General features: G+C 44.7%; 1 protein-coding gene across 1 annotated transcript; it reads right to left on the reverse strand.

Moving 5' to 3' along the window:
* Positions 1 to 6,827: 6,827 nt before the first annotated feature.
* Positions 6,828 to 9,659, reverse strand: LOC108920004 (cell surface glycoprotein CD200 receptor 1-A-like). Its single transcript, XM_029258152.1, has 5 exons — positions 9,335 to 9,659; positions 8,870 to 9,142; positions 8,112 to 8,238; positions 7,877 to 7,940; positions 6,828 to 6,998 (listed from the first exon to the last, which is right to left on the reverse strand). The coding sequence occupies exons 1-5, from the start codon at positions 9,657 to 9,659 to the stop codon at positions 6,912 to 6,914; spliced, it is 876 nt and encodes a 291-aa protein (XP_029113985.1). The 3' UTR covers positions 6,828 to 6,911.
* Between the last annotated feature and the right edge of the window lie 15,620 nt (positions 9,660 to 25,279).

Consider the following 25,279-nt stretch of genomic DNA (forward strand, 5'->3'; position numbering starts at 1 on the left):
AAAGTGGATTCCGGCAGACTCAGCAATGCCTCGTGCCCAAGTCACATGTCTCACTTGCTTGGTACTTCAAAGGTTCTGGCCCTTCATATGTGGCAGGAGCAGAGTGAACTTTACCATTTTTCCTTTCCAAACATCTTTCAGGGGTTGGCGATTTTTTCAAAAGACTACAATTTTGGGTGACCTCGTGCAAAAAATGAATTCAGATGACAATTTCACAAACTTTTCCAAATATTTTTGAAAGGCTGAGACATGTTAAGTATGCGTTAATGTGATATGGTTAATACATGTATAAATAAATGTTTTTATGTACTACATTGATATCGCTGATGAGTTTATAGAACAGGAATAGCTTGACTGGGAAACCAGGAAGTGAAGCATCACACAGAGTTTGGAAATATATCCTCAGAAAAGCTGCTCCAGGCGCATTTCTGTATCCACCAAACCACAGATATGCACACAAAGGGGAACTCTGAGAACTAACGTAGCAATAAGGCTTCCTGTCAAAAAATGCCGCTGCTGGGAATCTTCAGTAGCTGAAATAGTTTGTCTTAAGTAACAGCAGCGAGTCCCGACCTGATATGTGTGGTTTAGTATTAGATAGGAACTTTTTAATGCCAAAGGAAACCACACAAGGCTACAGCAGCACACGCACGCACCATAGCAGCGAGAGAAGACACTGGAATATCTCTGGAAAAAATAAATGTCGCATTTAGGGAAGTCGTGTCATGCCAGCTCATGTCCGGTTGAAGGAGTAAGCAGGCGAGGAGCATTTGTGGCTGGACTTCCAGTAGTTTTCAGTCCCACTGCTCATGTTCAAAAAATCCAAACACAAAACTCTTTGTTCAGCTCTAATAAACAGCGAGATAACTTGCTGCAGAAGAAACACTAATATCCTCAATGAGATACAGAAACACAAACTGAAACCCTGTCTTTTCTGACAATGCTATTAACAACGCTACTCTCGCTTTCTACACTCTCAGCATTACTCAACATTGGCCACACCTGGTGCTTGTTTATTCGGTGATCCATGTCCAGGTGTGTATGCTAATCTGGGGGAGTTCAAGCAAAAAGTGTCGAAATAATAAATAAAAACTAGAGTCATCCTGAAAAATGCCCAGTCGAATTACAAAAATTCAGTTTTATGGATTTTTATTTAATACTTGTACTTCTAGCTGCATTTGTATTTTTTTCATTTTAGACGCTTCTCTCCAGAGCACCGTACCATGATTATTAACTGTTATTTAGCTGACTCACTACTCTAAAGTCCCTACGTCATTCACTTCTTGTGCAATACAGCAAAGTAACACACACATACACATATACATTGTCATGTTCTCGTTTACTACATCCACAAAAGTACCCCTTGCTAGTCACCAGCTCAGATCAACTTCTTGTCTAAATTCTTGTTCGCAAATTGTTGGACTTCTGGAGTTCCTGCTGACAGTTTTCAGCCTGCTACTTGTCGCCTCCAGGTCATCCTAAATGTCATTGCTGGTCCAGTGTGTGACATTCTTCACTACACACACAACGACTCTGCTCCGGTCTCTCCACCAACTCTCCAATATAGCTGGGATCAGGTTTAAGTTGTTCGTTCCAACTTACAGATCCCTACAAGGTTTATTTCCTCTTTTACAGAGTACATCCCCTGTCTGCGGCTCCTCTCCCTGAGCACATGAAAGTACTGCCTATTTTTTCCTATGGCTGCTATGTGGTGGAATACGTTTCTGCTCCACGTGCCATCTGCTACAATTTTTATTAGCGCCCACCACCCTTGGAAGACAAACCTCTTCACACACCGTGTTGGAACTACCCAGACCTCTGCTCTTCTGTGTTATACATTGATCTTGCTTACAGGATCAAACTGGCTTTGTAACCTGTATATTTGGAATATTTGCACTTATTTTTGTTGTTCCTGACCTCATCTTATTCTGGTTTGATTTTGTGATCTTGTAACTGTCTAGTCATAAGTTTATTTTTCCACAGTTTCATTTGTTATCACCATCATATAACCGTTACCCTGTAACCCTGTAAGAAGTTGTGTATTGTCCAAACTTTATATTGTAAGCTGCCATGTATAAGGGGTGGCCCTTATGAAAAACAAGCATGAATGAATTAATCTAATTTTTTAATTTTATCTCTTAATGTAATCCAGCCCTTCATTTTAAATTGCACATCAGTGTGTTGAATGCCAATCTACACCCCCTGCAAAAATATCCTCTGACATGCCACACATTACATCAGCTACAGTGTTATTAGTTGTAAATTGTCTTAAGTCTTTTTTCATCTAGAATGCCCAGCAGGTATGGGCAGCCACTGGAACTTGGCTTTTTTTTCCCCCTTGCCTTTTGGTTGGGAGTTTTTTGTTCCTTTCCTCCATGGCCAATACGTATACTTATAGCTTTAATTACTGCATAGATACTGTAATAATTTAATATACAGCTAACTAACTATTTGTGTATTTGTCTTATGCCTTTGTTCAGTGCTCGATGTCACTGTTAGAAGAGTTCTCTATATAAAATAAATTGAATTAGTAAGGGAATAAAGTTATTACCCCTCTGTGAACCGCCACCTTACCATGGTGGAGGGGTTTGAGTGCCTGAATGACTCCAGGAGCTATGTTGCCTGGGGCTATATGCCCCTGGTAGGGTCTCCCATGGCAAACAGGTCCTGGATGACAGACGAGCCAAACTGCAGTTCAAAAGCCCCTTATGAAAAAACTAAAACCAAGGCTTTCGTTTACCCCGCCCGGTATGGGGTCACCGGGGCCCCACCCTGGAGCCAGGCCTGGGGGGAGGGGGCTCACATGCGAGCGCCTGGTGGCCAGGTCTATGCCCACGGGGCCTGGCCGGGCTCAGCCCGAAGCCATGACGTGGAGCCGCTCTTCGGTGGGCTCACCACCTGCCGGAGAGACCGTAAGGGGCAGGTGCATTGAGATTTGGGCGGTGGTCGGGGCCGAGTGCCTGGCCGACCCAAACCTCGGGCGCCAACTCTGGTTTTTGGGACTTGGAATGTCACCTCACTGGCGGGGAAGGAGCCTGAGCTGGTGCGGGAGGTTGAGAGATACCGTCTAGATATAGTCAGGCTCACTTCCACTCACGGCTTGGGTTCTGGAACCACTCTTCTCGACCAAGGGTGGACTCTCCACTATTCTGGCGTTGCCCAGGGTGAGAGGCAGCGGGCAGGTGTGGGCTTATTAATAGCCCCCCAGTTTAGCCACCATGTGTTGGAGTCTACCCCGGTGAATGAGAGGGTCATCTCCCTGCGCCTTCGGGTCAGGGAACGGTCTCTCACTGTCGTTTGTGCTTATGCGCCTAGTGGCAGTGTAGAGTACCCAGCCTTTTTGGAGTCCCTGGAGGGCGTGCTGGAAAGCGCTCCCACTGGGGACTCTGTCGTTCTACTGGGGGACTTTAACACCCACGTGGGCAGTGACAGTGACACCTGGAGGGGTGTGATTGGGAGGAACGGCCTCCCTGATCTGAACCCGAGCGGTGAGTTGTTATTGGATTTCTGTGCTAGTCACGGTTTATCCATAACAAACACCATGTTCATGCATAAGGGTGTCCATCAGTGCACTTGGCACCAAGACACCCTAGGTCGGAGGTCGATGATCGACTTTGTAGTCGTTTCTTCTGATCTTCGGCCATATGTCTTGGACACTCGGGTGAAAAGAGGGGCTGAGTTGTCAACTGATCACCACCTGGTGGTGAGTTGGATTCGATGGCGGGAGAAAAAGCTGGACAGACCTGGCAGGCCCAAACGCATAGTGAGGGTCTGTTGGGAACGTTTGGCGGAGGCCCCTGTCAGAGAGGTCTTCAACTCCCACCTCCGACAGAGCTTCAGCCAGGTCCCGAGGGAGGTGGGGGACATTGAGTCTGAATGGACTATGTTCCACGCCTCCATTGTCGGGGCGGCGGTTCGGAGCTGCGGCCATAAGGTCTTCGGCGCCTGTCACGGCGGCAATCCCCGAACACGGTGGTGGACACCGGAGGTAAGGGATGCCGTCAAGCTGAAGAAGGAGTTCTATCGGGCCTGACTGGCTCATGGGACCCCTGAAACAGCTGACGGGTACCGACGGGTCAAACGGAACGCGGCTCCACGGCAAAAACTCGGGCTTGGGAGGAGTTCGGTGAGGCCATGGAAGAAGACTTTCGGTCGGCCTCAAAGAGATTCTGGCAAACCGTCCGGCGACTCAGAGGGGGGAAGCGGTGTTCCACAAACACTGTTTACAGTGGAAGTGGTGTGTTGCTGACCTCAGCTGAGGATGTCCTCGGGCGGTGGAAGGAGTACTTTGAGGATCTCCTTAATCCCTCCGACACGCCTTCCATAGAGGAAGCTGAGGCTGGGGACTTGGAGGGGGACTCGTCCATTACCCTGGCTGAAGTTGCTGAGGTAGTCAAAAAACTCCTCGGTGGCAAGGCTCCGGGGGTGGATGAGATCCGCCCCGAGTTTCTCAAGTCTCTGGATGTCGTGGGGCTGTCTTGGCTGACACGCCTCTGCAGCATCGCGTGGAGCTCGGGAACGGTGCCTCTGGACTGGCAGACCAGGGTGGTGGTCCCTCTTTTTAAGAAGGGGGACCAGAGATTGTGTTCCAACTATAGGGGGATCACACTCCTTAGCCTCCCTGGGAAAGTCTATGCCAGGGTACTGGAAAGGAGAATCCGACCGATAGTCGAACCTCGGATTCAGGAGGAGCAATGCGGTTTTCGCCCCGGCCATGGAACACTGGACCAGCTCTATACCCTCACTAGGGTGTTGGAGGGTTCGTGGGAGTTTGCCCAACCAGTCCATATGTGTTTTGTGGACCTGGAGAAGGCATTCGACCGTGTCCCTCGTGGCATCCTGTGGGAGGTACTTCGGGATTATGGGGTTCGGGGCTCGCTGCTACGAGCTGTTCGTTCCCTGTATGACCGGAGCAGGAGCTTGGTTCGCATTGCCGGCAGTAAGTCAGACCTGTTCCCGGTGCATGTTGGACTCCGCCAGGGCTGCCCTTTGTCACCGATTCTGTTCATTATCTTTATGGACAGAATTTCTAGGCACAGCCAGGGAACGGAGGGTGTCTGTTTTGGTGGCCGCAGGATCTCATCTCTGCTTTTTGCGGACGATGTGGTCCTGTTGGCTTCATCAAATCAAGACTTGCAGCGTGCACTGGGGAGGTTTGCAGCTGAGTGCAAAGCGGCAGGGATGAGAATCAGCACCTCCAAATCCGAGGCCATGGTTCTCAGTCGGAAAAAGGTGGATTGCCCCCTCCGGGTTAGGGGGGAGCCACTCCCTCAAGTGGAGGAGTTTAAGTATCTCGGGGTCTTGTTCACGAGTGAGGGAAAAATGGAGCGGCAGGTTGACGGACGGATCGGTGCGGCGTCCGCAGTAATGTGGTCATTGTACCGGTCTGTTGTGGTGAAGAGGGAGCTGAGCCGTAAGGCTAAGCTCTCAATTTACCGGTCAATCTACATTCCTACCCTCACCTATGGTCATGAGCTAAAGAATGAGATCGCGGATACAAGTGGCAGAAATGAGTTTCCTCCGCAGAGTGGCTGGGCGCACCCTTAGGGACAGGGTGAGGAGCTCAGTCACCCGGGAGGAGCTCGGAGTAGAGCCGCTGCTCCTCCGCATCGAGAGGAGCCAGTTGAGGTGGCTCGGGCATCTGTTCCGGATGCCTCCTGGACGCCTCCCTGGTGAGTTGTTCCAGGCATGTCCCACTGGGAGGAGGCCTCGGGGCAGACCCAGGATACGTTGGAGAGACTACGTCTCCCGGCTGGCCTGGGAACGCCTTGGGGTTTCCCCAGGGGAACTGGAGGAGGTGTGCGGGGAGAGGGAAGTCTGGAGGACTCTGCTCGGACTCCTGCCCCCGCGACCCGGCCCCGGATAGCGGAAGAAGATGGATGGATGGATGGATAACGTTATTATTTGTCATTTGTCAACCAACGCAATTACATACCATATTACACTGTTTCCTCTACTTTAATCTGGCACTACAAAGTTTTACGATATGTACTGTATTACACAGTTTATAAGGTTCTCAGATGGCTCTGCTGTCTTCCACTAGATGGAGTCTGACATCAGGTAAAGTGTCTCTCTGTAGGAGAAACTGCCACGTGTCTGAGGGCCCTCAGTGATAACATCTGGTTTATCTGCACAGTTAGAGAGTCTGACTCATTGCTTCATACGCAATAAGGCCGAGTGCTGAATTCATTTTATTATTCTACACATAAAGTGTAATCCACTATGACTCAAGATCTACATTTAAAAGCATAGATTATATGTTTCTAGCAGTTAATAAAGCATTATATTATAAATAATGTGTTAAAACCACATCAATAATTGCACTTTTGCCCAATACTGAAGACATCATTGCTAAATGAACTTAAAAAGAAAGCAAGTGATACAGGTGCTCAAATAATACTTCTTGTGAAAAAAATACATGAGTAACAGGATGTCCATGAGTGTGTAGGTAATTGTTCCTGCAGAAATGAGTGGAAATGAGTGTTGTCTCATGTCTACACTTTGCTCCAGTGATGATAAATCTTCTGCAATGTATGTCTTCATGCTTTCTGTTACCGTTCTTCCGACCTGAGGTGAAAATCCCTGTGCCACCCAGTACTGTCAAGAGCATGGTGACGCTTTCACCTCCAGCTGCAGTTGCTTCAGTTTTGATGTTTGTAATCTCTCCACTTGCTCTTGGACATCGGGTCCTTTCGATGATTTCAGCAGAGAAATGTCAACTTTGTGCTCACTGCGAGGGTTTTCCAGCTCAGGCTGAAACAAGATGATGCTACAGAAGTGAGGAGAGTCCTGGGAACAGCAGACCCACTCACTTCAGATTCAGGCTTCCTGAGTGTTTGTCTCAGAGGCGACAAGGTGTCCTCCGCTCGTCCATCCTCCGTACCACTGCGATTGTGCTTCTCCAAGTGGAGCTACACGTTGCAGAGCTCAGCAGAGGAGTTGTAGATGGAGTTGATTCGCTGCACGTAGCTGGCGTAGGGTTCCAGTTCTTCCACGTCCTGTGGATGAACATTTAAATTTACATTTATTCGGTTAGCGAGCGCTTTTCTCAAACGTGACCTACAGTACAATGTTAATCTACCTCTTTATACAGCTTGGTAATTTTACTGGAGCAATTTTAAGGTAAGTACCTTGCTCAAATGTACTATATTTAGAGATGGGATTCCAGCCTACATTCTTTGTGCCCGAAGGCAGCAACTCCAACCACTGCACTACCAGCTGTCCCCATCAACACAACATCAGAAGCAGAGGTCAGCAATCCAGATGTTTGTGACACATTGTGTGACACATCCAGCTCCAGATATCTGTTCTCATCTGGGATTTGTTGTGATAAATCTGATAATTTAATTTAAAAAATACAAGACTCATCACTTCCATGAAATGGGTTAAGTGGATGTACTAGAGAGACAATATGTACTTGGAGAAAAAGTTTTCTATGGTTTCCACAAATCAGCACAGGGCCACTGCTGTTTGCAATAAGTAAATGTGAAACTTTGGGTTAGCGCTTGACATTAAACCAACAAATAGTCTTTAGGAGAACTATCGTCCATTTATATATTAGTATATACACTCTAGAATTTGTCAGTGTTTTTCTCAATACTGACTCAAAACAAGCAACCCTATCTAATAAATGACACGTCTACTCGTTCTACTTATTGCACCTGAAGTATTGTGACTTTTTTAGATATAAATAAAAGTATTCAACATGATTCATGTTTACTCTTTTCCACTAAAAATTACTAATCATTTGATTTCTAGAAAAGATTTTGTAAATTAATGCAATGACAGTAAACTATAACAGTAACAACTAAAAATGTATTTGTGCACCAGGCAAACAGCCATTATAAATTTGAAAGTATTCAAACACTTAACAAACCTTCATTGTAGCATGAGGAGAAGGAGGAGGAGGAGGAGGGGAAAACCTGAATTTACAACAGTTCCTGGTAGACAGAACATGGAAATGTTAAGGTAAACTGAGTGCAACTTGCAATATTTTATTAATAAAACATCATGTATTTATTTTTTAGAAATAACATTTTTTGTAAAAATGTAGAATGTCAATAGCTAGCACAGTGTAAGCGCAGCAATAATGTGCTCGTCATCTGTCATACCTTATTTTACTGAGATGCTTCCTTATGATGTAGAGTCCAGTCAGTACTCCCGTTAAAAAGCAGATGGAGCACACAGATATTATTATCCACTGCCAGAGATGTTGGTATGGTCCTGAAAAGAGTATTCGCCATTAAACATTACAAGACTCAGACACTGATTGAAGCAAACATTTGGGAAATTCAAAATTAAAAATTTTTTGCTCGTCAGTGATATACCTTAATATCAGCATCATACAAACTCATCAAGTATTAATAGAAAATGAATGTTTCAGACTTTTTTCAAGGCCTTCTATGTAACAATCAGTTATTTTTAGCTAGTGCTAAGAGGATACTTTGCCACAGACAGCTCACAGCGCTGGATGCACTATGCCAAGCTACCAACAATCATTTACCCATCTATTCAACAGAGCAGTATGGGTGAGTGTTGGTGCTCTAGAGAAAGCGGAACAATTATTATTAAAATGAAAGACAAAACGCATGGCAGTTGGATTACTTCAAAGACTAAACGAGTTTGTTGTAAAATGTGGATTTGCAGGTGGTGCGGAGGTTGCAGGTTCAGATCTGACCTCCTGTTATACTGCCCTTGTACAAGGTACTTTCTCTTTATTGCTCAATTTAGAAATTCCGCAGCTATAATAATGGGTAAGTTACTGTAAGTAACTTCACACTGTAAGATGTCCTAGAGAAGTCACCTTTGTCCCAAATGTAGCAAAATTAGTCAAAGAGTTTAAAAGTTTCACAAAACCACTGACACGTACTGAGCAAAGAAGGAACATGAAGTATCTCAGTGTGGTTCTTGTTCCAGTCAGGATGTGTGACGATACACTCCAGGTCAGTTTCATTGACACCATCAGGCAGGCTGACACGGCTCTCCATGTCGAAGGTGCCATCTGGGTTTGGTGTGCAGTTCTGGTTACCGGTTGAGTTCCATGATGTCCTCCATGAGATGGAGACACCTGGAGGAGCTCCTGTGGCTGAACACACAGCGACCCTGTGGTCTGCATCCAGCCTGGTGGATATGTTTAGGGAGGCTGAAACCCACCGAAAGAACATATTAATAATCATGAGATGTGATACTGAACTTAGTATACTTGAAATATACAAAGACATTATGGCTGTATCAACATATTGCTGAAATTAATCAATGTGTATATGTTTTCCATCATCAAAAAATTAGTTGTCTTTTCAAAGGTGAAATTTTTCACTGAGGAAATAATTCTTACCTCTAGCGTACACTTTGATTTCTGTGGAGTGACTTCCTTCTTTGGATGCTATTTCACAGTGATAAAGTCCTTCATCTTTTTTTGTAAAGCGAGGAATGTGAAGGTAGACTTCACCATTAGTAATGTTGTGAAGAACTTTTCCATCGTTACAAGTGTCTTCTTCTTTTGCAGTATTAGATGCTATTATGCATTTGGAATTATTGATGTTAATGTTCCACATTACGTACACAACTGACAACTTCTTATTGGTGCAGGACAAATTCACAGTGCTGTTCAAGTCAAAATACTCCTCCCTTTTCTCTAGAAGTGTAGCAGAATAGATCATGATCATGGAAAGGAAACAAAATACATAAAAATTACAATTTGGCATTAAAACTGACTATTGTAATAATTAACTACACTACAAGTGTATCTGTGTGTGTGTTATTGACATAGGCATTAAAGAAACATAAATATCTGTGACAACGATAAATATTAGTTACCATTTATTATTTGCACTGCGGAATCTTGTTTTGGAGAGAGCGAAGTCACATCAGTATACAGAGAAATTCCAGAATGGTGTCCTGTCACTGGGGAATTAAAGTTCAAGTTACTGGGAAAATAAGTCGAAACCACATGAGTAGAATGATTTTGTTTTGGTTTGAAAGAAGTTTGTAAAAATTCACAATCTCTTGTTTGCACCTGTTGTATTTAAACTGTCAAGCTGACGTACTGGTGTCAGTTTCATATATTACACCTGTATTTTGGTACCTTTGAACAAGGCTGTACTGGGTCTTAATAACAGAATTAGTTGGACCTTTGTTAAGATCTTACAAATCCAAAGTTCTTTGAGAAACAACAGTTTAGCGATTCATATATTTTATTAGCGTTCAGCACAATGTTTGCCAAGGACAAAGATCTACACGTATAACGCATCACTAACTGAAAAACAGAAACTCTGTTATTAATGGTCTGAAACCACTGCTCAGCCTCTGTCCCTTGTCCACTTTCCACCCAGTCAGTACAGTATGCAACATCAGGCACCAGAAGGTATCGCTGGTGGTCCACAGCTCCCAAGATGTAGGTCTAGGTGTGGGTTTGAATCTGGATCAGTCTGCAGAGTTTGCCTGTTCTCCTGGAATTCATATGGGTGTCCTCAGAGTGCTCTGGCTTCCTCCCACAGTCCAAAAACATCCATTACCTAGTTATTCTAAACTGCTTTAAATGTGTACATGTGTGACTAAAAGAGCGTGTCATTGTTCACTGGTATTCTCTCCAGGGTATCCCCTGCCTCACTCCACGTACTCCCCAGGATAGACACCATGACCATGGACTGGACAAGGGGTTATGTACTATGAATGAATGAATGAATGAATGAATGAACAATAGGTTTTGCTCTGAATCTTGGCTGACCCAGGATCAGCTCTGCAGAACATACCTCGTGATGTAGACTGAAGACTTATCAGGACCAGCTCTTTCATTTTTGAATATTTACTGTTCTACGAATGTATTTAGAAATAGTTGCTCTTACAATTATTCCGACCAAAAAACAGACTAAATACACACGTTTAAAAGACATTTTGAGAGCAAACAATTCTCTTCCACAGGTTAGTAATGTGTTCACTTTTAAGCATCGCTGATGTTGTTGATGATGTTGTATGTGAATGTATGAGATCGCTTGTTCGTTCACTTGTACGCAGAGCATCAAACATACAGCCCGCTAAACATGAGGACATTTCACGGGAAAGTTCCCTAACCCGAAACATGTAGGCAAGTCATTCTGAACGGCTTCAAACAACAAATACGAAGTGAAGTTGAAAAAAAACACACGCTGAACTGCACAGAAAGGCACTCACCTTGAGCGAGACCAGTGGTAACAGAAAAAGTCACATAAATCCAGATGCAGAGTTCCATCTCCGTACCTCCTTCTCTCACAGGGTTTGTGACTCTTGAGTCCTTCCTCTTCTGTTTGACAGAGTGTCACCCCTTTTTGTCTTACAAGAGCTAAGAGTGGCTTCCTGAGGCTGTCTACCGCCCCAGTCACATGTCTCAGTCGCTTGGTACTTCAAAGGTTCTGGCCCTTTCGGTGGCAGGAGCACAGCAAACTTTTTCCATCACACGACAGAAGATGTGTTCACCTTTTAGGGGTCATTTTAAACATTTTCTCAAGGATCATTCTGGTGGATGATTGTAGAAGTATTTGTAGATGTTACACGAGTTTTTTTAACTGCCTGTGTTAGCGGTTGTCAGAATTCTCTTGTGTTCTGTTGTGGTGCAGGATAGGGTTGTTGGCGTCGCATGAAACGCGGTGTCAACCTTATTACGATGTGAAAAAGAGAACAGTTAGTGGTAAAACAAAAAAATCTGGAAAGTAACTGAAATCTTCAGCTTACAGAAATACTCATAACCCACCGAGCCACTGTGCTGTTGTAAGAAGAGAGAAATGAAATTATTTGGGTCTTAAAAACTTCAGCCATTTTAAACGCAAAAAAAAGCAATGAAAATTTTGTATGTTGATCATACATTCAACAGCAAAAACTGCAGGACACCATTACTTCTAACAGAGGTGGCGTGTAAGAGTAAAGTTATGAAGAACAATACTCAAGCAAATGTACCGTAGTAAAAAGTACTATTAAACTTTACTGTTAAACTTTACTCAAGTACTCCAAAAAAGCATTCCAAAAATCTGCTTCAGTAAAAGTAAACTATTAGCACACAGCAGTAGTCAGGTACTAAGACAGCACTCAACCAGTGTATTTCAATAACCGTCATCGCTATTATAATTACCGTGTACTGAGCAGGGTGTGGTGTACCAAGACACCTTGTTTCATAAAACTATGCTTCTTCATTTTTTGAAACACTAGCCATGTTAACAGCTTCAGTGGCGAGTTTTAACTCATGGAAACATTTCTACACACCTTTCCAAAAAATTAAATTTGCCGTGCCAATAGAATTAAATACTTTCAACTAAACTGAACAAACGACCAGAGTCTGTTAGGTGTTATTATTAATAGTTTTTATCTGAAACTTTTGTCCAGTTTGACTTGCAACGTCAACTTTGTACACTAAGTGTCTTACTTTCATAGTATAATAAAGCACTATATAAATTATAAGGGTAAATTATTTGCCCATTCAGAGTGCTTTGTCCTTTTTACTAGAGCAATTCAGGATCATGACTATTTTATTGTTTTCATGTGGACTACAACAGCAGCGGGGATTCAAGCTCAAACATATCACTTGCATGTCGTTTATCCAGATTACACCGGTTGATCCATTTACACATGAGGGCATCTATACTGCAGCAGTTCATGGTAAACACTTTTCACAAAGGTTATGATAGGAGCAGAATTCAAACAAGGTCAGCGTGCATAACCATAATGCGATCGCCTGGCCACAACAGGAAAGACTACACACCAGGCAGCATCTTTGAAATACCCAGCAAATGAAAGATGCCAGTGTTTTTAGATTCTTAAATCCAAAAAAAAAAAAAAAAAAAAAAAAAGGTAAAATCCTATAGTAGGAGTCACATTCTCTGAACTTGCTGTGCTTTGTCAGTGAAGCGGATTAGAGAGTTACCTACTTGGGCAATGGTTCATTTAGACCATAAGAATTACGCAGTACAAAGCGCTGGTTACAAGTTTTATAACTAGTTTATTGCAGCTAGTCAAAGGGTGTCTAATAGGTGGAGTATCTGTGGGACATTCCGTTGCTCGTGCTAACATCGACACTCCGGTTTGAAAGCACACGATTTGTAACACATTTTGGGCGACACCTTGGGATGCACCTTCGGACATGGGTTTGAATCGGGTTCAGGGGCCGTGCGGAGTCTGCATGTTCTCCCTGTGTTCATGTGCATTTCCTCCCGCAGTCCAAAGATGCGTGTTTCTGGTGAACTGGTGAATCAGAATTTCCCATAGTGTGTGTGTGTGTGTGTGTGTGTGTGTGTGTGTGTGTGTGTGTGTGTGTATCCGTGTGTATGTGTGTGCTGCATTGCTCTGCTCTACAGGTGGGTGAATTACTGCAGTGAGTTTGGCACAGTGTATCCAGCACTGTACGCTGCACTGAACCAAGGTGTCAGCTGAGTACCAGTTCACGATAACTGTACGCTCCTTTGCAGGAAATGAAAAAATGTAAATCGGTGAATAATTAGCAAGGTAGCTACACAACAGCAGAAGAGCAACAACTGACAGCAAAACTTTGTAGAGTTGATGTAGAGCTCATGAACACTGAAACTGACATCCTCTGGAAGACAAAGATGACAACGCAATGTGTGAAGTGTGGGAGGATGTGTTGAGAACATACCCTTCACAGTTTGGATGGATTTGCCACATCTATACACTTTCCAGTTAGGGAGGATGTGTAGCTAGTACACCTTTTGGTACACTTTTTAGGTTGCATCACAAGTTACAATCAGCTTTACAACGAATGTCATAAAAGTTAATATAATTAATGCCCAAGCTTTTACTGTAATGTCATCATCAGTGAACAGCTGTCACTGCACGGGGTGTGACTGTAGGCAAAGGGAAATCGATAAGGAGAAGTAAAGTTCAAATAAATAAATCTCCCAGTCAAAATATCTCTCTATTGCCATTGTTAATCACCACACTGCAGATCACGAGGCACACTTACAATTACATATTCATCCACATATCACTCACTCACTCAGTTACGGTAAGCGCTTGTCTTTGTTGGGTTGCGGTGGCACGGAGCCTTTCCCGAAATCACTGGGCACGAGGCTGGGTGGGGTACACCCTGGATGGGATGCCACTCCATTGCAGGGCAGCCACACGCGCACAGAGTAAACACTCAGCAATGGTCAATAATTCACTTACATTTATTAAGCACTAGTTCAACATTACGTACATCCCTGTATTTATTTCAAATGTGAAACTGCAACAGAGTATCGACAGACACAAATGTGCACATGTTCGAACAAATAAAACATTAATGTGGTGCTAGTTACATTTACAGTTGTGTTTAATTCCCTCCCAAATTCATGCTTGCAGAAAAATACCTTTCAATGTGTAAAAAGTCATCAACGTGATAGTGCTTAATTGTGGTATTTTTTAGAACTGAATTTGCTCTCGTAATTCTTGTAAAAGATCACTAGACTATCATAAATATGTAACAAACTTTTATATCATTTGTTAATACACAGATACAGTATAATCGCAGTTAAAAAGCAATTTTACGACAAAAAGTAGCAGCTCTACACTCCTGCAAGTGGGTGATGTTACACTGGTGTGGTGTTGTCGTGTGATTTGTCTCACTAAAAATCTTAACACGTTACAACAACTCATCTGAACAGGGTTTGTCCTCTCAGTTACACTAAGCACATTAAGACAAAAAACAAACCAAAGAATATTTGACATTTAAAATAAACATCTTGTCAGCAATCTGAGTCAGGATGCGTGAAACGTCTTGCGTTGTAGTGGTCAGACGCAAAACATAAATTTAACCACAAGTATCTTATCAGACAAATATATTAACCACATGGATGGTTTGTCAGCTCACATTGTTTCACATATTGCTTTGCCTGCTACGCTCTGCCTTTTTCTGATGACAAAAGTGGCACGAAATATGTCTGAGGTACAGCGTGTCGGCATTACAAGTACAAGTCTAATGCGCCCCCAGTATTTGTGTTTAACTCAGCTGCTTAAATAAGCCAACTATAATGAGAATATTTTTTTGGGTCCCCCTAATACCTAACAAACTGTAACTTAGTGGAGTTCTTTCCAAACACCGGGAGGACAATATTTTGCTTGGAAATTTGTGATATAAGGTTTTATTATGCGGTGCCTGCTGTGTGGAGGGTCTGGGGTTCGAGTCCTGCTTGGGGTGCCTTGTGGTGGACTGGCGTTCCCTCCTGCTTTGGCCTTGTGCACTTGTGTTGTTGGGTTAGGCTTCAGTTTGTCGCGATGCCGCTTGGGAAAAGCGGTTCTTGACGTTGGTTCGTTGGCTTTTATTATGCAAATCCAATAAACAAACTGATAATTTAGTCGTGTGTTTTTAATGATGGGTCTAGTTGCGAATTCTACATTTATGAGAATAGCTGGTGTCGCAGTGGTCAGAGCTGTTGTCTTTGGACCCACAGGTTCAAGCCTCACCTCGAGCTGTGGTACCCTTGAACATGGTACTTACCCTAAATTGCTCCAGTAAAAAGTTGCCCACCTGTATAAATGGGTAAACTATTGTAAGTCGCTTTGGAGAAAAGCGTCAACTAAATACAGACATTATAACAACTGAAAGAAAGATTACAGCTCTTTCCCTTCAAAAGAAAGCAGACATATAGCATCTACCTTTTCATTTCTGATTTCAGGCTTTTGCATAAGAAAAGGTTCTAATGCTTCTGTGGTTTCCATGCAGAGATGTTTCTTCAAGGGATGTGGTTTAACTACCCGTAACTCATCAAATAGTCACCTTATCAAGCATCTTGCAAATATTGCTTAGCCAGCTGGTTGACTGCAGAATGTGTTTGCAATTCAAGCAAATAGTTGTCTGAACCTTATGCTGAGGAGCTAATAAGAATAGGCTCCTAGACAATTAATGATTTTCATTTAACGCACTGGCTGAAGAGCCACGCGTGGTATGTAATTTCAAGATCACCAGATTGTATGTGACATAAGAAATAAACTCAGTAAAGTGGAGCACTGCACAACATAAGAATGTGAAGGGGTACTGCACCACTGGGGCTGAGTTCTTCTCACCAAATCCCACCTCCAGATGTGCTACCCTTCAGAAAGGTACTTACAGAAAAATTGCTCCAGTGAAATAACCCAACTGTGTAAATGGGTAAATAACTGTAGGTAGCTTAACACTGCAAGTCCTTTTAGAGAAAAGCATCAGCTAAAGGAACAAATGTACCGTAAATGGAACTGCAAAGCCACTGGGGGTGTAGTAACAGAGCTCTAAAAATGGATGGTGTTAATGGCAGCCTGGTGACCATGGGCTGGCAATCTCTACCTGAGGAAGGTACTGAGGGATGGAGCCAGTTTCTAAAAACATGACCTATTCTTGATGCATCTGGAGCCTCGGTGACATTTCAGCCGCCGTTCGCTGAGAAACCCAGTAAATTCTCCAGCATATCCAGCTGTTTTGAAATTACTCTAACCTCACTCGCCCTGCTTGGAGTTGAATCGTCATCACAGTACAACTGATTTTAAGGTATGAACCATAAAATGTATTATTATAAGAGTGTCAGCAGCAATATGAGGAGAATAGTGAAACGTCTCGTAACACGGCTGGGATCCATACAGTACATCTACAGTAAGTGGCTGCAGAAGGCTGTCAGGTTGTGGTTTCTGTAACAGACCTTTAAGGCCAATTCACATTCATGGCAATACCAATGAACCACAGCAATGCTGATTTCTTCCACATGCAGCCCCCACTGGTGACTGTTGCACAGGCCAAGAGACCACACACGCATCTCTGGTTCTGGGTCACACCTCTGTTATGGAAATAAATGAGGGGGCAGTGGTCTGTAACGTTGTTGTTTGTGAACAGGTGCTCTTGATGGAAATGTCATAATCACAGCAGGAAAGTATGCTGTGCTTGTGGATGGATTTCCTGTCAGCTTTAAAATAGCAATTATAAGAAATAAGACAGTCCTTCATGAACCCATCCAGCCTGCATTGCAAGTGTTGATCTTGAACAAGTCTGCAGTGCAACCCCCCTGAAAAGATATAACTGTAGAACAGAACCACTTCACCAGAGCAAAATTTCTTAGTTGACAATTCACTAAAGGCAGAGGGCCTGAAATTATCTCAAAAATCAAAATAATCTATATATTTTTGTGCAATACACACATTTCTGTCTTTACACTGGTACAACACCGTCAATGAGTGCATCAGAAATTTGTTAAATGTCCGAGCCATTGAGCACAAGTTGCTCACAAAATAACTAAGACAGATATTTGTACTAAAAACTTACAAATTGGTATTTTGATGCAGATACATCTTGAGCAGGAACCGGCTTCTCAAGAACAGGCACTTGGGGAAAAAAGCTGTAAAGTGAGAATGCTTCCAAAAACAATGCTCTTAATTAATGAACTTCCTACAAAGCTTAGTAACCATCCATCGTCAACAACTGCTTGGCGCAGCAGGTCTGGGGTTCGAGCCTTGCTTGGGGCGCCTTGAGATGGACTGGCGTCCCGTCCTGGGTGTGAACCCTCCCCCTCCAGCCTTGTGCCCTGTGTTGCTGGGATAGGCTCCGGTTCGCTGTGATCCCGCTTGGGACAAGTGCTTTCATTATGTCTACATATATACTTTCTTTCTTTAACGACATACAAAATCCTTACTGTAATACTGTAACTTTTTGCAAAAGGGATACTTGGAAATCTAAAATATGCTCTTTCTCATTGACGCCAATGCAGAAGACATTAAATAACCATCTAAAACAAATATTTTTGTGAAACACCTAAGACTAAGTTCAGAAAGGAGTTAGTATAAGAGGGGGGAAACCACCTTCAGTTCCCCAGCAGGGCTGGGCTGTGCTGCAAAATGAACCTGGAACCAAAAGAAAATGAGGTTCACAACATCACCAGAACTCCCAGGAGGTTTCCACCTGAACGTTGTCCAACGCGCGACGCCGTTCACCCCAGCGAAAGAAGTATCTCCCGCTCCTTTCGCAACGGTGGGAAAGTGATGCTTAATGGGTGCAGATTTCTGCATTTTACAGTTACCATTTTATTACTTGTGATTTCTGAAAACGTGCAAGAAAGAAAGCGTGCGCACGTCATAGATGCGTGATGTGCGTACAAGGTGTAAAATAAAGTAACTGGACACAAGAGCTACGGTGTGGCACTGTAGCACAAAGTGCAGAGGCTCTACGTCACCGCGCTCTGGGAACCCCCCCGGGGGTCTCTGGTGTGTGAAAGAAGGCAGCGTGGGCCGGGAGGGGGGCGCGCCGGGGAGGCGAACCGAGGTGGGGGTGGGACGTGTGAGGTGCGAACTGCAGCACGGCCCACATTTATGCCATGATGTGAACCGAAAGCGGAGAGGCAGACATCAAGGGAGAAACCCACGGGGCTGCCTGAGAGCTCGCTCGCGCTCGTGCTCGCGCCCCTCACCTCTTCTCGGAAGTGACAGCGGGCCGGCGCCGCGGGAGCTCCTGGAGGTGCCCACACGCGGCGGTTTCCGTACACTGACAATGCACGCGCGGTCACATTTCCTGAGAGGGGGGCCCCTGGCCGTACGCGCCCGCCCGGCGCCTGGGCCTCGTGCCGCTCCTGCCTCGCGCGGCCAAACATGCGCTCCCTCTATAAAGCGTACAAGTGACGCATCCTTGCTTCAGCACTCTTAAGAGCAACACGGTTTCCTGCCGCTGTCATTTTCTCACCCTCCGAAGCGGCCTGCTTCTCTTTTGGCTGAAGAGAGACTGGCGACTGGGTTACTGCCATTACATGCTGGATTTGTGTGCTTTCCTTGTTCTACCTCACAACTCATAAATGTGGAAAAAAAAAAAATATATATATATATAACCGCTATTTACTGTGGTACACGCTCCAGAGAAAAGGGAAATGGCACAAGGAGTACTGCCGTGTGTAAAAGTGAAACAAAAACAGAGAAAACAAAGAGATTGTACACGAGCAGCTGATTCCAGCCTTTTTGAAATGAAAGTCTCGGAAAAAGAGGCGCAGAAACGGCCGCGACACTCCGGGCGAAGAGCGCGGCGTTGCGGCGTTTCGGCGTTTTCGCCGCGGCCTCGTTCCGCGCGACACCCCCGTTCCTCGGACCTCGGCTATTTCTTCCTCGGCTTCTTGCCGGCGCTCCGAGAAAAAGATGTGGGGAAAAGAAAAGCGTGCACCCAGCAGAAGAGCAGCTTGTTAGGAGCACCTGTGCTTATTAACGTAGTAACTTAATGTAACTGGTACTAAGTACAAAGAGTAACTTAATTGTACAAGACACTGTAGGAGTGTAGCTGGCTTTTTATATCTCGTGAGCATTATTTCGCTTTATTTAACTTAAACGCCAGTACGCGACAATAAGGACCGTCCACGTTTCGCGGAAAGACTCTTTTGGACCCGTGCTCAGGATTTAGTGTCGCGAGCTCAGCAAGGTGACCCTTTAGGTCATCCCGCTTGATGCCGCACAGTGAATTTCCATGCTCCTCTAGGCCAGGCGCACGGTAAAACATCGCTTCAGCCCAGATTCACACTGGTTGTGGTAAATCGTGCTTATATTTTCAGAGTTTTTGTCTTTTCTCCGCAAACAACCACCAGCCCGAGCGCAAACTCTAAGCGCAGTTCACACTTTGCTGCAGTTTCTACTGCGGGACGAGGGATGACTAACAACGGGTTAACTGAAAGCGTAGCGTCGGCAAAGTCAACACGAAAGGAGGCGTGTGGGCTCCTATTAGCTACGAAGAAAAACAAGGTCAGTTCTCACTACTTGTATTTATGGGTCTTGCAGTGGAGCTTTTGACAAAAAGTCATGAGACACTTTTCCCATCCTGTCAATCACTGATCCACCCCCGCCGCCTCAGGCTGCGCTGGGCTGGCTGATCTCGGCAGTCGCCGCAAGACCTACTCATCTTATAGGACCGCGAGTGTCGCAGAAGCCCGGTGTCGCTCGTTTTAACTGTACGTGTTCGAGGAGAACGCACGGAAACCGGACGGCAAACCCGCAGCACAGCTTGCGTCACGTCGTCCTCGTACATCCTTACAGCACGTGGATCGCTCTGCGTCACTCGGTGACCTTCAGTATCGCAGAGGACACGCAGGACAGCGTGGTGTTCTAATGCAATATTTGCGATCGATGTTAAATGTACAGGGGGGTGCGGTGGCGCTCCGGTGGGTACGGGGTTCGAGTCCCGCTTGGGGTGCCTTGCGACGGACTGGCGTCCCCTCCCCCTCCGGCCTTGCGCCCTGTGCTGCCGGGTTAGACTCTGGCTCCCTGTGACCCTGTATGGGACAAGTGGTTCAGAAAATGTGTGTGTGTTAAATGTACATGAATTAATCCATTAAAAACCAGCCATAGGACACCGCCGCGATTTTTCAGCGTCACAGGTGCGACCACGATTCCGAGAGCGCGTAGGTGTTTGTGTGGCGCATCACGTGACTCGAGCTTCCGCTCAAATAAACGTTTTGTTCTGGCGGTGACCCTGGCTTCAGCGACGCGCCGCTCTCGGCGGGGAAACGAATGACAGCGAGAGCGTAGTGTTATGAGAAGCGGCGTGTGAGAGCGATATCGGCCTGCACGCGTGGGGCGCTCTTTCAGCACGCTGTGGGCTCTGCGCTGCTAACACATTGTTTCCACCACAAGCTCAGCAGGTGCCACTCCGCGGTTTTGCTCCTGGATGGCGGTTGGCATTTCTTACAGCTTCAGCCCTGGCTACAAAAGGAAACCTAAATTCACCGAAGCCCACGTGCAGAAACGCAGAAATGATTGGTCACAGATCCGATCAGCGTGGAAATATGCACCTCACCGAGAACGAGAAGGCTTCGAAATGTCCGCTGTCACATTTTCCTTATAATGTGTCTCAGCGCAAGTCCCTCATATTTCTGGCCTACGTTTTACAACAACTGAGCAGCAAGGCACGCATTCTTGATGCTTTTGTAAAGCATAGCTCTACAGCGATCGTAAAAATCGTCACGTCTGTAAATACATCCAAGGCCCAAGGCTACGGCATTAATAAGAAAAATTACCAGATAATTCCATTAAATAATGGAGTTTAAAATCTGAATTAAAGAAGGTAACGATGTGGAGTGCGCAAGAAATAAACATATGCTGTATTTTCTGTACATACACTTTTTTTTTTTCCCCGATAGCAGCACATTATGAAAACATCCACAAGCATAACCCAAGTTCAAAAACAGATGCAATAAGTGTTTATATTATATATTTAGGGTTTGTAATACAGTGTATAAATTGCCTCCCCAATGCCTGGGTGGTGCGAGAGAATATGGGTTCGATCACCACTCAGTATGTATGGCGTTTGCATGTTTCTGAGGTATCTGCGTGGGTTTTCTCCGGGTGCTCTGGTTGCCTCCCACAGTTCAAAGACATGCAGTTCAGACGGGCTGATGATGCCAAATTGCCTGCAGTGTGCGAATGGGTGTGTGTGGCTGCCCTGCGGTGGATTGGCGTCCCATCCAGGGTGCATCCCCCCTCGACCTTGTAGCCAGCAATTCTGAAATAGGCGCCGACTCACCGTGACCCTGCTCAGGAGAAGTGGTTATTCAAATTGGATTGATGATTAACTACCACTGTGTGCAAAGCCCACTTTCCAAAGATGACTCCAACATTCATACAACAGAAGGCTGAGAGCAAACCTTCTTTAACAAATTCATTCTAAGACGCTTCCTTTGCATGACACCACTTTTATTCGGTACATGTAGAATCACCTTTGAATGAAATGTTGTAAAGGATTGAATTCATATGAAAAGTAGCTGAAAGTGCAACGCAAGTAACTGACCCTTGTAAACTGCAGGAAATGCGATGCTGAACGTTACTCCACTCGATTTGTCGAGCACACGGAGCACCGCCACCTACAGTTTATCACTACATATTGCATAAGGAGCAGAGAAATAGACACTTTCCCTGCTGTCCAAATCTAACTCATTCCTGAGGGGGCCCAGATAATTAAGATTCTATTCCCACAGATTTCCTTAGAAAAAAAATCTATAAACTATAATCCATGTCTGGAGTGACACAAGTTTACTTGGATATGACCTGAAACGTACCCTTCCATAAATGATGTTACTCGAATCTTTGCGAAGACACCATCCCTTCTCAGAGCAGTTTCCTCTGATACCAAGATCCATAAGATGGTACCGTTGGTGCGCTTTGACGTGTGTGGCCATCGTGCCAGGAGCCCCAAGTTCGGGGCGCTTTCCACCGACGCTGAAACTACAGCACGAGGCTGGCAGCCGTTTAATGAAATGTCAAAGTGTAAAATAGACCGAAAGAGTGAGGAATTTCACTATAATTTAATGTGTTAAACGCGAAAATGAGTACATGACTGAGCGCCTGTTTTCTGAACACCGACGAAGTGTAGCCTCACAAATAAAAAGGCTGTTTGCTGGAAGATGCCCACCGAAAATGTAATTTAATCCAATAATAAGTTCAACGTGTGTGCGAAAACCAGCCCTGAGGGCGACCATTCAGGCCTGTTGGCACAAAACATCTTATAGTTACATGAGCAACAACTGTCAGCAGTGATTCTTTTCTTCCTTTTCAAATGATCCATCCAAACTAGTTCATCATCGGCGATGATAAGAGAATGAAGACTAATTGGAAAGGATAACTTGTGGAATTAAAAAGATTCATATCCAGCAGCCTGGGGGAAAAACATCACTCAGGAAATTAAATTTGGGTAGCAACGTTTTTTTTTCGGCATATGCCTCTGCCCTGATTTATGAGCTGCATTACATTTACATTTATTTATTTAGCAGACGCTTTTCTCCAAAGCGACTTCCAATGAACTTTATGTAGCATTATGAGCCCACACACCTTATTCACCGCAGTGATTTACACTGCTAGATACACTACTTTCAATGGGTCACTCATCCATACATCAGTGGAACACTCTCTGTCATTTGCCTAATATCAACATGACTGTATAAAACGCTAAAAGGCATTCGTTCACTTTTAAGAAGGCATGCATTGAATTCTGAAGAATAAGAGCCTAAATTATAAACAATTACAGTGCAGCCTTGAGCTCAGCAGTTTACAGATTTTCACCAAATGTGCTACTTTACTGATAAAATGACGATTATCACAACCAGACAAGGCAGCTTCATTCAGACCCTACTGTATCTCCTAATTCCTGAAGTAAAAAGAAGCATTAACAACATTAATATGTTTCTTGAAAACTAAACACATGAAATAGAGAAGATAAATCTATGTGGACATTTATGTGTGGAACTGAGACATGGGAAAGAGGTTCACTCCACAGCACTGATTTATTTATTTATTTTCATTTATTTTTTTTTTTTTTTACTTGTACTTAGATCAAATTTAATACAAATGGATACATCTAGAGTAACCCTGACTGAACAAAATGCCAAAGGCAAGTTCACACAAATGAGGCAACAAGCGCGAGTTACTGTTTTAATAACACCCGCATTGAGGGCGACTGGTAATGCGAGGCTGTGACGTCACCGGAGAAAGTGATGGAGACCACCATTTACAGTGGAATAACAGCTGAGGGCTTTCTAAAAAAAAAAAAAAAAATTGTCATCAGTGTGGTCTGCCTATGACTCAGCACACCACACACCCAGATGCAGAGGCTACAAGCCGCTAGCGAGAGTGGTCTTTTACTTTGTATCATTTCCGACACCGAAATAACAGGCAGAGTAGCATTGAGCCGCACTTAACAGAACGTCACCATCGTTCGCCGCGTCTCCGCTACAGCGACCTTCCGCCTGTTCCGTTTTTCAAGGCCTCCCCAAACGGTGGGAACAGCCACTCATTTTCTTCCGTGACCAAACTCGACTTGCGAGACTTTGCATCTCCGCGCACCTCTACGTTAGTTATGTCTTGAACGTTTCCTTACAGGTGTGAAATATGAAGCAGCTCTGCAGGAAATTGGTACCTGGATCTTACTTCAATTACAGTCAAGCAAGAGAACCCCATCCCCAACCCCCAACCCCCAGACCTCAACCCCCATCCCCCTGCTGCTGTAGGCCTCTAGTGCCCCCTGGTGGACATTCATTAAATTCCACAGCCTCCAGACAGCTGAGCAGCTGCAGCACACTGATGGTGTGTGTGTGTGTCATTCAAACCACACATCACCGCGGAGGTCTTCTCCACACCCGTAACTTTCAGGCACTAGAATTACTGAAAGAATTGCTTTCAGTGCTATTTTTCACGATACTCCTTAAAAACATTCCTTGCAAGTTACATCCACGTCACTCCTAAGGTGTTCAAGGCAACAGTAATGGGGTAGAGGATGAGCACAACCAAGTGTGTCTGCTTGCTACAAAGTCCCCCCCCCCCCATTAAGGATTTAAATGGGTCTGAGCTGCCTCATCTTCCAGCTCTTCTACAGATGTAGGAGGACACTTTGGGGTTGTTTTGCGTTCGCTCTTCCGTCCAGTTGATCGCACACAACTACTGCCCAGGTGTACTCTGGCTTCCAAAAGGCAATATTTCTACACCCCGGGGTATGTAGAAGTGGCAAGACGGTGTAGTGGGTGACTAGGGTCTTTGTGGAGAACAAGGTGAAGAACACCAGAGCGCAACAGCCCACAGGCGCATCTACATCGGGACTGCGCTGCGGTCAGCCCATCATCGCAACAGCTCTGCGCTCCCCGACCTGTGGTACACAACCCCGATACACCCTTATGTACCACGCTGCAGCCATTTGAAATGTCCGCATGTTCCGATGGCGGATCCGGAGTCCTGTCCGACCGCGCAGCAGTAGGTGTGAGCAGAACCACACGCACAACGTGCGACCGCCACACAGATCATCACTCCAGATGGAGATGGTCGCGTCTTCTACGGCAGCTGGCGTCGCGGCGGAAATGCGGCCCCGTCCCGGGGCTGCCGAACAAAGTGAGGCATGTGACCGTTTCCAGGCTATCCTACTCTTTATTTAATGCAAATTACAGTACCAGGTAACTATTTCTTTGAACCAAGTCACAGAGAGGGACAAAATGGAAGTATTTACAGGGAGGGGAAACATTTAGCATACTTTCACAGAAAAAAGTTTATATTTAAAATGAAATAAAAATTTCAGTCACAAACAGGCATTCAAGTAGTAATGTTATACAGGTTGTTTTTGTTATAGTTTTTCTTTTAAATGACAAATTTTCACAAGTGTATGTGATAGTCTGTATATAACCCACAGTCCTTTTTAAAGTATTTAAAACTTTGTGTTTTTATAACATTTTACTCTTATTTAACTTTAGTCACAAGAAGTGGTCACACGGTTCGTTTTACAGGCCAGGTGACTGGATAGCAACACGTCTATGAACGCAGATATTACAAGCAAGCTTTTTTTTTTTTTTTTTGGGAAGAGGCT

This window comes from Scleropages formosus, chromosome 14 (assembly GCF_900964775.1).
Source record: "Scleropages formosus chromosome 14, fSclFor1.1, whole genome shotgun sequence".
In the NCBI taxonomy this organism is placed as follows: domain Eukaryota; kingdom Metazoa; phylum Chordata; class Actinopteri; order Osteoglossiformes; family Osteoglossidae; genus Scleropages; species Scleropages formosus.

What these genes read in the sequence shown, in the direction of transcription:
- LOC108920004 (XM_029258152.1), bottom strand. Translation starts at nt 9,659, where the DNA reads ATGATCTATTCTGCTACACTTCTAGAGAAAAGGGAGGAGTATTTTGAC. An exon ending in TCATGTTCCTTCTTTGCTCA is followed by an intron (nt 8,239 to 8,869) that starts GTACGTGTCAGT and finishes ATGTTTAATGGC; the next exon opens with GAATACTCTTTTCAGGACCA. An exon ending in CTCCTCATGCTACAATGAAG is followed by an intron (nt 6,999 to 7,876) that starts GTTTGTTAAGTG and finishes GTTCATCCACAG; the next exon opens with GACGTGGAAGAACTGGAACC.